At 36.7% G+C, this 13,868-nt stretch overlaps 3 protein-coding genes across 4 annotated transcripts; 1 reads left to right on the top strand and 2 right to left on the bottom strand.

The window, feature by feature from the left end:
• The first annotated feature begins 1,887 nt into the window (after window positions 1-1,887).
• LOC130993294 (uncharacterized) lies at window positions 1,888-4,715 on the top strand. Its single transcript, XM_057918129.1, has 4 exons — window positions 1,888-2,451; window positions 2,599-2,652; window positions 3,201-3,326; window positions 4,346-4,715. Exons 1-4 carry the CDS (start codon window positions 2,071-2,073, stop codon window positions 4,529-4,531), a joined length of 747 nt encoding a protein of 248 aa, XP_057774112.1. The 5' UTR covers window positions 1,888-2,070; the 3' UTR covers window positions 4,532-4,715.
• Window positions 4,716-5,060: 345 nt separating this feature from the next.
• LOC130993293 (aluminum-activated malate transporter 4-like) lies at window positions 5,061-9,972 on the bottom strand. The gene is given in 7 exon segments (XM_057918128.1): window positions 5,061-5,943; window positions 5,945-5,998; window positions 8,038-8,184; window positions 8,273-8,409; window positions 8,520-8,783; window positions 8,968-9,105; window positions 9,182-9,972. Coding segments are annotated over 7 exon segments (1,743 nt in total). The 5' UTR covers window positions 9,552-9,972; the 3' UTR covers window positions 5,061-5,310.
• Window positions 9,973-11,376: 1,404 nt separating this feature from the next.
• Window positions 11,377-13,654, bottom strand: LOC130993292 (60S ribosomal protein L13-1-like). 2 transcript variants are annotated; one of them, XM_057918127.1, is made up of 5 exons: window positions 13,458-13,654; window positions 12,545-12,657; window positions 12,259-12,392; window positions 11,857-12,015; window positions 11,377-11,772 (listed from the first exon to the last, which is right to left on the bottom strand). In XM_057918127.1, exons 2-5 carry the CDS (start codon window positions 12,648-12,650, stop codon window positions 11,569-11,571), a joined length of 603 nt encoding a protein of 200 aa, XP_057774110.1. In that variant the 5' UTR covers window positions 12,651-12,657; window positions 13,458-13,654; the 3' UTR covers window positions 11,377-11,568. The 2 variants fall into 2 exon arrangements, with proteins under 2 accessions (XP_057774110.1, XP_057774109.1); XM_057918126.1 differs by having other exon boundaries at window positions 11,377-12,015; window positions 13,458-13,605.
• Window positions 13,655-13,868: the final 214 nt, after the last annotated feature.

The following is a 13,868-nucleotide window of genomic DNA, read 5'->3' as shown; positions in this document are numbered from 1 at the left end:
TTCTTTGATGAAAGGCTATATTATAGGCATACTGAAAATTTCTTATGATCTCCTTTTTTTTTGGTAAGTGAAATCAAATTAAAATAAATGCACGAAGGGTGCAATCCAAAAACGAGCTACAAAATTCAGAGTATACAACTCAGACACCAAAATTACAACTTAAGACACACAGACGGATCACACAACCAATTTCTCGAACTGTAACAAGAGAGAATAGGTAAAATATTAGACAACTAAAACCAAAATCTCACTTTGATCAACTCGACTAAGTCCTCACAAGCAACTTGGCAAGTTTTTGAACACCACCCCATTTCAATGATTCCATAAATTCCACACGATACATATCCAGAGAGCTTTCCACCACTCAGATGAACGTTTATGCCTTGCAAAACCCATGTGCTGCTTAAAGTGACATATTGAATCAAGATGTCCGACATAACTGAGTCCGAACCAACTGTAACAAGACGACCGGACCTTGTATGCAAACGAACAAGAGAAGAGAAGGTGTGCTCCACACTTTCACATTGTACCAAGTAGAGAACACACATGTCATTCTCCAATGATTGCAACACTCGTCTTTTAAAAAGGTTTTATCGGGTTGGTAGCCTGTTTAGGAGAAGTTTCCAGCTAAATGCGGCAGCTTTAAATGGGGCCAATTTGCACCATAACTTCCTCAAAAAATCTTGTGAAATGCTTCTTTGGTTTGCTTTTTACTTTCAACATTTCGCTTCCATTCATCCTCCTTATCTTGAGCTGACTTAAACCTGTTGATAAAAGAGAAAGTAAACAAGAACATATTTTTTTCCCATTCAAAAAAATCTCTTCTCCAACTCCATTTCCATTTCCATTTCCATTCCCAAGTGTTTCCAGTCCAAACACCTTTATCTTTAAGGATAACTTCTTTATCTAAAGTAATATTAAACAATCTTTGAAATGTAGTAGCAAAACTATCATCCCCTATCCATTTGTCTCTCCAGAAGCTGGTCTTATCCCCTTCCCCTATTTTCTTAATGGAATTTTCTTATGATATGATATTCAAGACAAAAAAAAAAAAAACAATAGCTACAAATATATTCCAACAATTTAACTAATTAAACTAAGTAAGATTCATTCTAACATAATTTATGATAGATTGGTGTGAGAAAATGAAGTTGGAAGTTACTAAATACTCCATTTATTTTTAACAACACAATCTAAATTAATTATATTAGTTTAATCTTAACTACTTACACTAATTATATATTTTTAAATAAAATAAAAAAATAATTACTCCTTATGTCTCATATTTCAGTATTCATTTGAAAGTGACACGTAGTTGAATGTGCTTTGAGTGGAATAAGAGTCTCATATAAAATATTTTATATGAGTGTTAAAATAATTAAATTGAAATAATGATCTCAAGTACTTTTACTAAAAATAAAAATAAATATTAAAATATGTGAAGGCTGAGAAAAAGAAATATGGATGTCACAAATTGAGATGGAGAGTAAATTCGACATAAAATTAACGATTATTGTGTGGTGACAGGATGTTTGGTAGATCATCTTGAAATAGTCGAAGTTTAAAATAGAGAGAATTGATTTGTTGGAATTGGGAAAATTAATGTTTGCCATAAATGTCCAATCGTGTAGAAAAATTGTTGGAGAAATATATAGATGAGTAAGAATTAATTACTACTACTTCTGGAAAAGTAGGATGCAACTTTAATTATGTAAATATCAAATCAAGAGATGTAAACCTGAAACTGAAAGCAATGTTTTCAATTACTCAAAACAATTAGTTCATGCGTAAAAAATAGGAGTATCATTAAACATTTAAAATATGGTCTAAAATTTCCACAGAAGTAATAGAGAGATATAACATTTGCAATAGAAATCCGGCCCTAAAATCAATTATGACAAAGGTAAGGGGTGAAAACGAGATATTCGAAAACTTTATGTGCAACTGCCCGAGTACACTACCCGTAGCCTTCTAGGCGAACCACGAAAAAAAAAAAAAGGGGAAAAGGAAAAAAGAAAAAAACCCCAAAAAACCTTGTTTGTGACCTTAGCTCACCATCTTACCTTATTCATGGCGTCGAGCCTGCCATGGCACCCTCTACTGGCTGCGAAGCCCCAAAAGCGTCTATTTCACCGACCTAATCCCATCTCCATCCACCACCGCGCGAGCATACGCGCCTTCAGGCGCAGCGACCTCGACGGATTCGCCAGGCGCGTCACGTCCGGCGAGCTGTGGCGCGACGCCTGGAGGAGTGCCAACGACGGATTCGAGTTGTTCGTCTATGAGACGCGGAAGACGGCGGAGCGGATAGACCGAAGATACGACGTCTCGAGGCGGGCATCCGCAGTGGCGGAGTCCGCCGCCGACCGAGCGCGTGAGCTTGATCGTGAATTTGAAATTACTCAGCGCTGGCGGACATTTTCGCTAGATTTTAGGAGAAACTTGCCAAGGGTATATAATTGACTGCAACTATTTTGTTTATATGATGCAATTTATTGTGCCTCGGTGAATTTGGGGTTCTGAGAATTTTTTTTTCGAGTGACGTCGATGACAATAGATTTTTAATCGGTAATTGGTTTTTCTATTCATTTTTTGCAGTACAGGAAGCAGCTCAATGATTTTCTCGATACTCCATTGGGGCGGAGTTTCGCTGTAAGCATCGTTAACATTATCAGTTGATGTATTTCAAGTTTCAAAAAGTTGATATTCAAACTGTGTAGAACAATAAAGATGAAATCATGAAATGTAGTGCTTAGTTTCTGTAGTCATTTAGTTTCTATAGTTTTTGAAGTGAAGGAAGTCAATTTCTATGTGCAATTTTGGATATATCGATGAAGTTGGATAATCTTAGGATGGTGGAATTTCACATCTGGTAAAAGCCATGTATTGTTGCAATCTCATGTTTGTCACTAGTCTAATTTTATGTATACAGCAGTCTTGTAGCTTCTAATCTACATTACTTCTCACTTAGTCGAGTTTCGTTTTGAATATTTTCGATTTTGTTTTTCAATCTTTTCCCATGAAAAGGATGATCTTGCTGAATGACTGATCTGTGCATGAGTTCTATGAGCATGTTCTGGTTAACGTGAATCAATACGTTCACGCCTTTCTGGAATTGAGGAAATATTAGATGTGTACTTATTTTGCTGCTGTACCCCTCTGCACTCTGATTTGTAATTGGTGAAAATGTCTCCTTGCAGACACTTTTCTTTCTATGGTTTGCCTTGTCGGGATGGCTATTCCGAATTCTGATTTTTGCTACATGGGTGCTGCCATTTGCTGGTCCTCTCTTAATTGGGGCCGTGGCAAATAACCTAGTCATTAAGGTAAATCTTTTGTTCTTTAAGTTTCTTCTTCCTTATTTTAAAGATCTGCTCTGCTATTTTCATCTATGGAAAACCTTGAATGACTTGTGTCCCTGTATTTGTAAGATGTTTCATCTTAATTTTGTAAATCCTTATTGGGGTTACTGAATGACTTCCTTATTTGAGTTACTGTTATTTCCTTCTTGGACAACACTAGATGACTATGATCTTGTGTTCTTCAATCATAATTTGATATACTATATCATCCTGTGTGTAAAGTATTGAGTAGAGAAACATTGTAAATTTGTATTAACTACATGAATGTATGGGACTTCTGGAATAGCTCATCTGGTTCTACATGCAAATATTAGAAGCTTTGCTGGAAATAAGATTCAAGATTTGCATGTGGCTGATTTCATTTTGGTTAAGTCTCTATGGTTTGGATTATTTCTTCTTACTTTCTAGTCATTTTTTTTCTACTTCTCTCTCTAAGTCTTAAATGTGTTACTGTTTAGGTTGTTAAATAATTTTGCGATAAAAAGTTTTGCAAGACCTTCCATATGGCAGTTTTGTGATCTCCCTTTGCAATGCTAGTTCTTCAGTATATATTGAAACTTTTTTCTTATTTTCCTTTTGCTTTCTTTTCTCACTTAAATAATACTCCCTCCGTCCATGAAAGAACTTCCTAGGAGGGAGTGGCACGAATTTTAAGAAAAAATATTGTTGAGTGTATTGAGAGTGGATAAAAGATAGTTGAATGTATTGAGAGTGGTGAAAAAGTGTTATAATTAATATTGGGAGTTGTGAAAAGTGAAAAGTAAGAAGATTATAAGTGGTGGGGTATAATCCAAAAATAGGTAGGAAGTTCTTCTGTGGACGTCCCAAAAAGGAAAGATAGGAAGTTCTTTTGTGGACGGAGGAAGTATTTTCATTTGTTTCTTCCACTCTGTTCTGTTCTATTCGATGCTTGATTGAATCCTAGCGTGGCTGTAGATTTTAGTTATCCCCCTCATTTAATTCTTCCAATTCATATGTGGCAGGGTGAATGCCCAGCTTGTAAGAAGCAATTTGTGGGATACAAGAGCCAAACTGTACGATGTGCTAGCTGTGGAAATATTGTTTGGCAACCACAAGGTGACTTCTTCTCAAGAGGCGGTAGAGGTCCTTCCTCGTCAAAGTCAAAGTCTCAACCAGACATCATCGATGTTGAATTCGAAGAGAAATGAGCCAAGGCTGTGAGTTTGCCCTCTTCATGTCGATATTCTTGGTTTGTTATCTTATAGAAATATAGGAGAACTCATGTATTCCTTTTATTAACAGTTTGTGACAATCACTCCCCACGCCCCAATCATCTTCATGTAGTAGTCCTTGAACCTTACTCACACCAATGGAAGGCATCTTTGCTGTAAATAGTGTAATTATGTGCAAGTTTACCTTTATAGTAGCTGGTTTTAAGGCATCCTAGTGGCACAAAGTCACCAACTTTGCCCATAATTGCATATTTGTTTATGCCAGCAAACAGAAATAGAAACATCAAACTTGCTGCATCTTCAAGAAAAACACTATTTATAGGCTCAATTAATTACCCAAGATCATCCTCCTGCAAACTGTAACTATTATTTCATCGAGCATGTATAGGCTGTTCCGTTTTTGCTGCTACTATTTGGGTGAGGGGTCGATTCGTTCGCAGTTTTGAACTAATGCTACGTAGATCTCAAAACATCGTATGTCGCAGAAAGCTTAAATGTATAGCCCTTGAATTAACAGACACCATTCTCATTGCTTGATTCAATAAAAAGTAGGTGAAGAAATGGTGAAGAATTACATTTTCTATAACTTTCTGGGAGCTTACTTCAAAAACCTGCTTCCCAGTGCAATTCTAAAGACAGCAAACTGCTTGATTTATATGGGGCATATTATTCACCCCAAAGCTGTGTTATGGCCATATTTCACAAAATTGTTTTACTGGTAATACAAGTGATAACCATTTATTCTCGAGACTGCATTAGTCTTTGCAGCATAAGCATTTGAGCACTTTGGAGCAGAAACCGGTGCTGGTTTGTGTTTCCATCGTCTCAAACGGCTCCCGGAACTTGGCCTTCTCGCTGAGTTCCTCGAACGAGTGAATCAGGTTCTGAAGCCTGGCAACGAACTCGATCAACAAAGAAGTAAAAGTTGCTAGAGACAACACACTTGCGCTTTCATATGTCCGGACTTCACGCTCGTTGAGGATGGCATCACCGATGAGAGAGAGGCGCGAAGGCCACATGGTCTGCTCTTTGAGGACGTCCTCTCCAGAACCCAGTTCGGAGCGGGAGAAATTGATGCTCCTGTTTGCGTTGACTGCATCGTAGTTTCGCAGTGTGTGAGTCGATTGCTGATTGATTGAGCTGAGAGACTTGATCAAGAATGGCTTGTTTTCATTCTCTTTGAGCTCACGAATCTTTTCCGGATCAAAATTCTCAGGCCGTCTATCGCTCTCCCAACTATCTGCATTCACTAAAAGATAAGATTTCTGGTCAATCATCATCTGCAAATTCTCTGCAGCATCATGAACATCTGCAAGAGGGTCTTCTGGATTCAATTTTTCCATCTTTTCGACTTTTTCACTAAGCATTCTCAAAACTTTAGCTCCTTCAGGTCCCGACTCTCTGAATTCCTTCCCTAAACACCTGCCTTAGTTCAGAAGGTGCCTGCAAGTAGAAGCCTCAAGTGAGAATATGACAGTCAAATAACATTTTGCAGAATGCTAGTTTGATATTCCTCAACCACAACATCAGTAGATATGCATTGGAGATAACAAATGCATCTTTTATAGGATTTGTGAAACTAAACACAATGTAAAGGTGTGTAGATAAGATAGCCAACATCACACTGTTTCTCTTTCCTACTCAAAATGTATGGACAAGACCTCCATGATCTACATAATCCAACAGCTAGGAAGCCAAGTATGAACTTAAAATCAAATTGGAGGTGACAAAATACAACCATGCTCTGCTTTTATATCGAAAATAAACAATGCAAAGCACTAACATAATTTAGTCAGGTGACCAAAACATTCCTCTTCCGTTTTGCTACGCTGAATATAATATACAAGTGTCATACTGAATCATGCTTAGCCCAAAAGATGGGATGAAATTCACTTGATACATTGCAACGTGTGTTTTCCATCAAAAGTATAAATGTCCATAGAGGCAGAAATTCCTTGCAACTTAACCACCACTGAGAAAATTCTATTATTCTTGTTTTAAAGTGAGGTTTTGAGTCACTCATTAGTATTAATTTACGTCCAACTTGGGGAGTGCAAGCAAGAGTCCGAGACAAAGGACACTGGCAGCAATAACTGTGTCTATGCTATGTGGAAATCATAGACGTATTCCCATTGTGTTACTTCCAGAATTCATTATGGTATCCTAGGTCCATAAGGTGAGAATTCTACACAAGAGTATAATATATTCACTTTTGTTCACCATTGCTTCAAGAAAAAGATTAAACAAGCTAATCAACTTGATGGAGTTAAACGACATAAAATTATAGAAGAAAATAAAATTTTATTTAATGGAGGGATTGATCTGCCAACAAGATAGAATGTCTTGCTCCTAAGGCTGAAATCCACCAACAAGACTGATAGTCTCGTCCCTTAGTCTAAAAACTGATTTCTCGATTATTTTTCTGCATGCCCCATTCTCTAACGAGGATGTTATCTTTTTTTTTGATGAAATTACATTATAAATAATACAAACCACACAATAATACAAACCACACACACACCCTATAAATAATACAAACCACACAATAATACAAACCACACACACACCCCACCTAGTGGTTATTGTGGCCGAGAGTATTCGAACCTGTGACCTCTTGGACAACAGGCAACCACCCCAACCACTAGGCCATCCCAAGGGGACAACGAGGATGTTATCTATAAATGCATATAATGAACCAGTTTTCCTCAGTATGCATAGAGAACTAGACTTTTCCTCAAGGCTGATATTAAAAAATGAACCAGTTTAGCCTTCCGTAATCACAGAAGCGTAGAAGAAAATATTATTTACTGGAGAGAAGGACAACAGAATAATTTCAAAAGAAGAACGAATATTTTGTCCCTAAGGACTTAAATCCCCCAAGACGACAGTCTGGTCCCTCAATCTAAAACTAATTTTCCGATTAAGTATGCATACCTTCGTTTTCTAACAAGGTATTATCTGTAAACAATTATGTAATAAATAAAGAGATAATTTAGCTTATACAGGAACCCAAATTATGCTAATTTATGCCAATGGCCCAATAGTTTTCCTAAGAGGTTCTACAAAGGTCAAAATTTGAGTCACTTAAAATGTGTAAAGTTCTACAAGAAGAACATGTAAATGCCATAACATGGAATTATAAGCTTTCATGATTGAGTGGTAGAAGAAGGAACAACTGGTTCAGCTACGAGACTCAAGCCTCAATATTTGTTTCCTAAAGCCAACAAAAAGGTGAGGATTGACGAAGCTTCATCAATCAGAAGCATTTTCTTGCCTCAAAAGCTTCACTAAATCGGCTTACACCAAGTTGAAGAGTGTTTATAAGGCAAGGAAACAAATAAAATAAAATAAATACAAGTTGCACCCAAATCGTTGGTTGGTTCCACCTAATACATTGCTTAAGGCAACATGGTTGGAAGTGAAAACATAAAAGCAAAAACATATAAATAAACAACCATTTCAAGGCTTACAAACTATAATACCTGTATTTCTGAAAGAATACACCCGTGCATCGCCATCACCATGAAAGCACAGTGCCTCAGAGCACCACTGACTCTCACGTAGTCGCCCCAAGGATAGTTCAGCATTTTATAACGGCCATGGGGTGGTTCCCATACAGCAAACCCTAACTGTGAAAATCGAGAGTTACAATCAACATTTCATCACCCCCACAATATCGTGCTGAGAATCGAGTAAAAGGAAATATACAAGGCATACCAGAGTCTCCTCTTGGCTCGTGGACTCCACAGCAGTTCTATATCCCTTGTAAAGAGGATCATCAGAAGCCTGGTAGATAAGGATTTTTGATGGTATCCTTTCATACTCAACACATTGCAAATACATATTGATACAACCTGTAAACAACGCACGGTATGAGCTTAAGAGTTAAGACAAGATTAAATCTGATAACTTTTGCATATGAGATAATTCAACAGCACAACAGATAATTCAAGAGGATGTTAACCTTCCAAAGACGTGGCAACCCCTTTAATGTTCTTCACAACCAGCTTGTGCAAATCTTCACCAGACCAAATAGGGAAAATGCATACATTCACGACCAAGCAAACACCAGCGCCACATGCGATCAGCACCAATCTAGAAACAGCGGTTTGAAGAAACTCCGATGAATCAGACACCAGTACTATGCAAAACGTCAGCATGAATACCCGAAATCCATATTCGTACTGCTTCACGGCCGGGTGCAACTTCAAATAACTAGACAAGAACCCTGAGGTCCACAGAAGCAGCACAAATCACCAATCATAACCCATTCTCATCAAATTCAACCACAAAAACAGAGTCTTGCAGCTACTTTTCCATTAGATCTAACTATCCCAAAATCAATTCGATCCAAGATACAAACTGTGCATAAAAACGAAAATGCTATATAATATCTGTCTGAAGAAACTGACCTGCTATGAAAATACTGATGACAACCACCACTTCTTGAAATTCTCCAGCAAGCTTTGCCAATTCTGCAATTCCCAAAGATAATGCACCAGCAGAGAAAGTCCCCAAAGCTCGATTAAACCCTTTGTTTAATGTAGCCCCTACACAAAATTGTAAAAAAAAAAATCACAACTTGCACACGGCAACACAAGTGATGATGGGTAAATTGGGAGTTACCTATGCTGAACTCGAAAACAACTACAACGGTGAGAATGGCCCAGATGGAATGCTTGGTGATATAAGTGGAGGGCTCCTTGAAAAAGATGAGGAGAGAAACGAGAGACAAAGCGCAGCCCATTTTGGCGGCGAACATGGCCTTTCTCGGGTCGGATCTTCCCATCTGGTAGGCGCTAACTGCAATCTCCTCGAGACTCTTCCACCACCTCGACAAGCTCTCTCCCATGATTCGGAAGAGCCAGTGGAAGCAGCCCTCATGTCTGACGTAGTAGTCGTCCAATTCCACCTCCGAGTAGTACTTTCTCGACAGCAGCCGCTCTTTCCCTCTCTCTACAAAGCTCTGTCTCAACGACCCAAAATTACCGGCCATCTTTTTTATGCGACTGCCCAAACAAATCTCTGCAAGAACTCCACTTTAATACTAGTACCTTTTTATTCTTGCCCTTTTTCGGACAGGAATTAACGGCTGGGGATTTTTTTTAGTAATTTTTATTTAAGTTGGGGTTGTGATATTATGGATCTTGACAGTGAAGGGCGGTTGGGAAATTTCCGAATGTTTGGTACTATGCTGGCGAGTTCGACTCGCATATTTTTTTTTTGTAGGTGAGCGTTGAAAAGAATCTGAATGTACGAATATGGGAAGGGATAAGTTTCACTTTTTGATGAAGAAGATGAATGTCGTAATTAAGTATCTTCTTTTGCTTGTGCTTGTATATAATAGTAGTACTAGGTAATGAATAACGAGCAATAATAAGTTCTAAATGTCCCATTTTTTTATAATAAGATGTTTCATTATAAGTGTTTCATTTTATTTTTGATAATATATTCTATATTTATTATGTAAATAATTTCAACCAATTTTATAATTTTTTATATATTTTTTAATTTTCGTGCCCTAAAATAATAGTAAAATATTGGGAGCACTAATTTTTAGGTGGACTCAAATTCAAGAAAAGGGGTGGTTAACTGAAATGTGAAATATCTGTCCTACTCTAGATATAAGGATAAGAGATCAACTGCCAATCTATTATTTTTTTATCAAATAAATTATTTCCTCTTCTATTGACAATGCGAAACTGTCCTTATCAATTTATTACATATGTACAAGTATATAAAGATGATAAAACAAAATACAATTATATTTAGTTTAATAAGATGAGTTATTCGAGTGTAAAATAAACACGCATCTTACCTATCTCTTTGTTTTACAAAGTTCGTTTGTCTATTACATCTCTTAGTATTTAATTTAAGACTAATATTTTAATATGATATGCTATACTTATTTATTAATTTATTTATATTATATTTTTCCGTCCCTTAGAAGTGTGCATCACTTTTAGTGACACAAATTTTAATAAATACTAAATGAGTGTGTTGTGACTGATTGAAGAAAAAAAAAACTTTATTGTAGTGTTATGTGGTGAGTCAATGTCCAAAAATAAAAAATTACACGTTTTTATGAAAGGTATCAAAATAACAAAAATTATAAACTTTTATGCAACGATCCGAGTATATGTTTACTTTTTACATCCAATGTATTTGAGTACGTGGCACGTTCTATTTCAGTAAAATGTGTGCTTGTGTTACAAGCTACATTGTTTCAAGATTTTTTTTAAAAACATTAACAGTATTAAATAAAAAAATTAAAGACCGCATCATAAGGGACTCGAATAAAGACATTTGATCTTAAACAATAGACATTAATCTCTTATCGCTTGGTCAAGACACGCAAGATATTTGCTTATCTCCTATACTTAAAATTCATCATATAGCTTATCTCCTATACTTAAAATTCATCATATAGATCAAGACGGTCAAGTAGGTCGGTAAGTGTGGTGACTCCTTTCACAAAGTCTAATGGAAAAACTTTTGTGCTTTCGAATTTTTTTCTTCCTCTAGAAAATAAAAACAGGAAAGATCTCACTGAAATAGATATACTGTTGATTAACGCGTATTAGACGAGTCACGCAATTTGACAAAATCACATCGTACATATTTTCAAATGCTTGCGTCACAGCTAAAGCTAATTAAAATGCGACAACCTTTATCAAATTATTTGAGAGTTGAAATACTTGCAATCTATACATGATTATTGAGAGAAGTTTCACCTTGGCACGTCTAGGAGGATTATCAAATTAAGCCTGCAACACAGTTAGTTGGCTAAAGATGTTCTAATCATCGATAAATCATAAACATGGCAAGCACATGAATTTATATTAGAATAATAATATTAACTACAAAATCTGAAACAGTCCGAAAACATAGACCTGGCTGCACGTTGTGTCAAAATTCAGACAACTAAAAGATATAAATATAAGCAACAATGCAAATCCAACAATTTGTTGCCTCTGAACTCATTCTAATTGCTTTACTTCTTATCTTCCTTCTCAGGCCTCAGCCGCCCTCTTGGCCCTAACACCAACATGGCGAGCGTTCGTCCTCTCCAGACGCAGCTTGTCGTATGCCTTGAACAATTTCATCTCTTCCGTGACCTTAACAAGATCCATAGTCGGCTTCTCACGAACAATAGGCATGTAAGGACCAGCAACTTGTGTCGCTGTAGCCAGCTCCTCGGGAGTAGAATCGCCGGCCTGAAAGAGAAAGGGATGCGCGTATAAGAGATCCACAATAACTAGAAAAAAAAAAAGCTTCATTCGTTCAAGGGCCCATTTTACCTTGAACTTGCGAACACGTCTCGGGAAGACAACAAGCTTAGCCTTGAATGTCTTCAGTCTCTGGACATTAGTTTGGAAACCCTCCAACGAACTATTTCTGCGGCGGTGATCAACAGAGATGCCGATAGTTGGGGCAAGTTTCTTAGGGACGCCTGCAGCCTGATTGATACAATATAGCAACAGCAAATTTAGCAAACTAAAAAAGTCACAACAATTACTAAGACTAAAACTGGGAATTATGTGGGGACACTTCAATCAAACACATTATAGTGAATTATTCACAACAAATAAAATAGAAAAAAAAAATAGCAGAGCACTTGCTCAAATCCTGAGCCAAAAAGAACATATGTAGATCTTACTAGCAATCAGTTCAATCAGATACAGCTAGTGAGAGGAGCTCACCTTAAGCTCCTCAAGAGAAAATCCCCTGCCAGCTCTGACTTTCATGTTGTACTTCAGTGTTTGCCCACGGACAACGGGACGAAGGGGTCCAGCCGTAGGTCTGGGGAAAATCTTAACAGCTTTCTCTTGTCGTGCTGAAAATGAAATATACCAAGCCAGAGTCAATCATATGATACAGGATGATAAAATGAATCAGTTCAGCAGAGCTTGGAATAGAAATGCACTAACATAATTCCAAACTAATCAAATGAAAAAGAAAGAAGACAGAACAAGACAAAATGATTACCGGTCCTTCTCCTGGCCTTTCGGGCAGGCTGGTTAAACCAAGTTTTCACGTAGTTTTGCCAGTGCTTCTTGAAGTGCCCATTTGGGATAACATTGTTATGCTTCATGATTTATCTAAAGCAAAAAAGACTCACCATTGAGACCACGATCTAACAGATAAACTGAACCTCACACATTCATACAAACACAATAGATAGAATATAAGGTTAAAGAGAATCACAACAACTCTCAACAAGTATAATTGTATATCTCAACATGAGTATGATTAAAATAAATACAACCTTCTCGCTAATTTCAATGAAAATAATCAATTTTTACATGCACATGATAAAAAATTAATACAGCAAAAGATAAGCATGGAAAAGGGCCAGCAAAATTGCGATGAAACTAAATCATTCAAACACAACATCAACAACGCTTTTATCAAAGAGTTGGCTTCAGCTAAGTAAAGGAAAGCACTACCAAGTAGGTCCCATGCATATATTGTTTGCGAGATTTACAGATTACACCTTTAACAATCTAAAAATATTGTGCAGAATTATGAACTCCAGCATAACTGTAACCTAATTCCATAACTAAGCTTAAAGCAGCCAACGAACAAACTTGAACACCGGATCACAAAATGCCCTTACAGAAACATGAAATGGAATATCAAATACACACACAGCCCAAAAAACCATGAACAATTAAATAGCTTAGTTGTAGCGCAATAGATCGCTTCAAATTAGTTAAAACATTCCTCAGATAATAAAGAAAAGACAGAACAGCCCATTTCAAATTCAACTAAATTCAAGCTCGAAAAATAAAGCAATTTAGACAACATTAATCTAAAAATTGGATTTTTCATCCAATAAGTTTCAACGGAAACGTGTAGACAAATGAAGGCAACGACTGGGATGCAAATTTGAACTTACGGTAGCGAGGGTTGGGGCCGTGGCGGAAGGAGTGGAGCTCTGCTTCTATTTTAGAATGGCGACTGCGTTGATAAAATATGTATACATCGAAGATAAACCCTACCTCATTGTCTTGGGCCGTAAATATGGGCCGTTTGAAAAGGCCCAATATATTTGGAAGCGATTTTTTTCTTTTTTTTTTTGAAAAGAATGGAAGCGATTATTAGACCTCGATTTAATCTATCTATATAATGGAGTATATAATAACAACCCCATATTGTTATTATAGTTTTTGAAAAGAATGGAAGCGATTATTAGACCTCGATTTAATCTATCTATATAATGGAGTATATAATAACAACCCCATATTGTTATTATAGTTTCTAAAAATGATATGTATATATTTTTTTTTTTGGAAGAAGGCGTGTGCAA

This window comes from Salvia miltiorrhiza, chromosome 7, assembly GCF_028751815.1.
Source record: "Salvia miltiorrhiza cultivar Shanhuang (shh) chromosome 7, IMPLAD_Smil_shh, whole genome shotgun sequence".
Classification (NCBI taxonomy): Eukaryota; Viridiplantae; Streptophyta; class Magnoliopsida; order Lamiales; family Lamiaceae; genus Salvia; species Salvia miltiorrhiza.
Note: the sequence above shows the minus strand (reverse complement) of the source record. Positions and strands in the feature narration are given on the sequence as shown.

What these genes read in the sequence shown, in the direction of transcription:
- LOC130993292 (XM_057918126.1), bottom strand. Translation starts at nt 12,650, where the DNA reads ATGAAGCATAACAATGTTATCCCAAATGGGCACTTCAAGAAGCACTGG. An exon ending in AAAGGCCAGGAGAAGGACCG is followed by an intron (nt 12,393 to 12,544) that starts GTAATCATTTTG and finishes TTTCATTTTCAG; the next exon opens with CACGACAAGAGAAAGCTGTT. An exon ending in TTTCTCTTGAGGAGCTTAAG is followed by an intron (nt 12,016 to 12,258) that starts GTGAGCTCCTCT and finishes TGTATCAATCAG; the next exon opens with GCTGCAGGCGTCCCTAAGAA.
- LOC130993294 (XM_057918129.1), top strand. Translation starts at nt 2,071, where the DNA reads ATGGCGTCGAGCCTGCCATGGCACCCTCTACTGGCTGCGAAGCCCCAA. An exon ending in TTAGGAGAAACTTGCCAAGG is followed by an intron (nt 2,452 to 2,598) that starts GTATATAATTGA and finishes CATTTTTTGCAG; the next exon opens with TACAGGAAGCAGCTCAATGA. An exon ending in CATTGGGGCGGAGTTTCGCT is followed by an intron (nt 2,653 to 3,200) that starts GTAAGCATCGTT and finishes GTCTCCTTGCAG; the next exon opens with ACACTTTTCTTTCTATGGTT.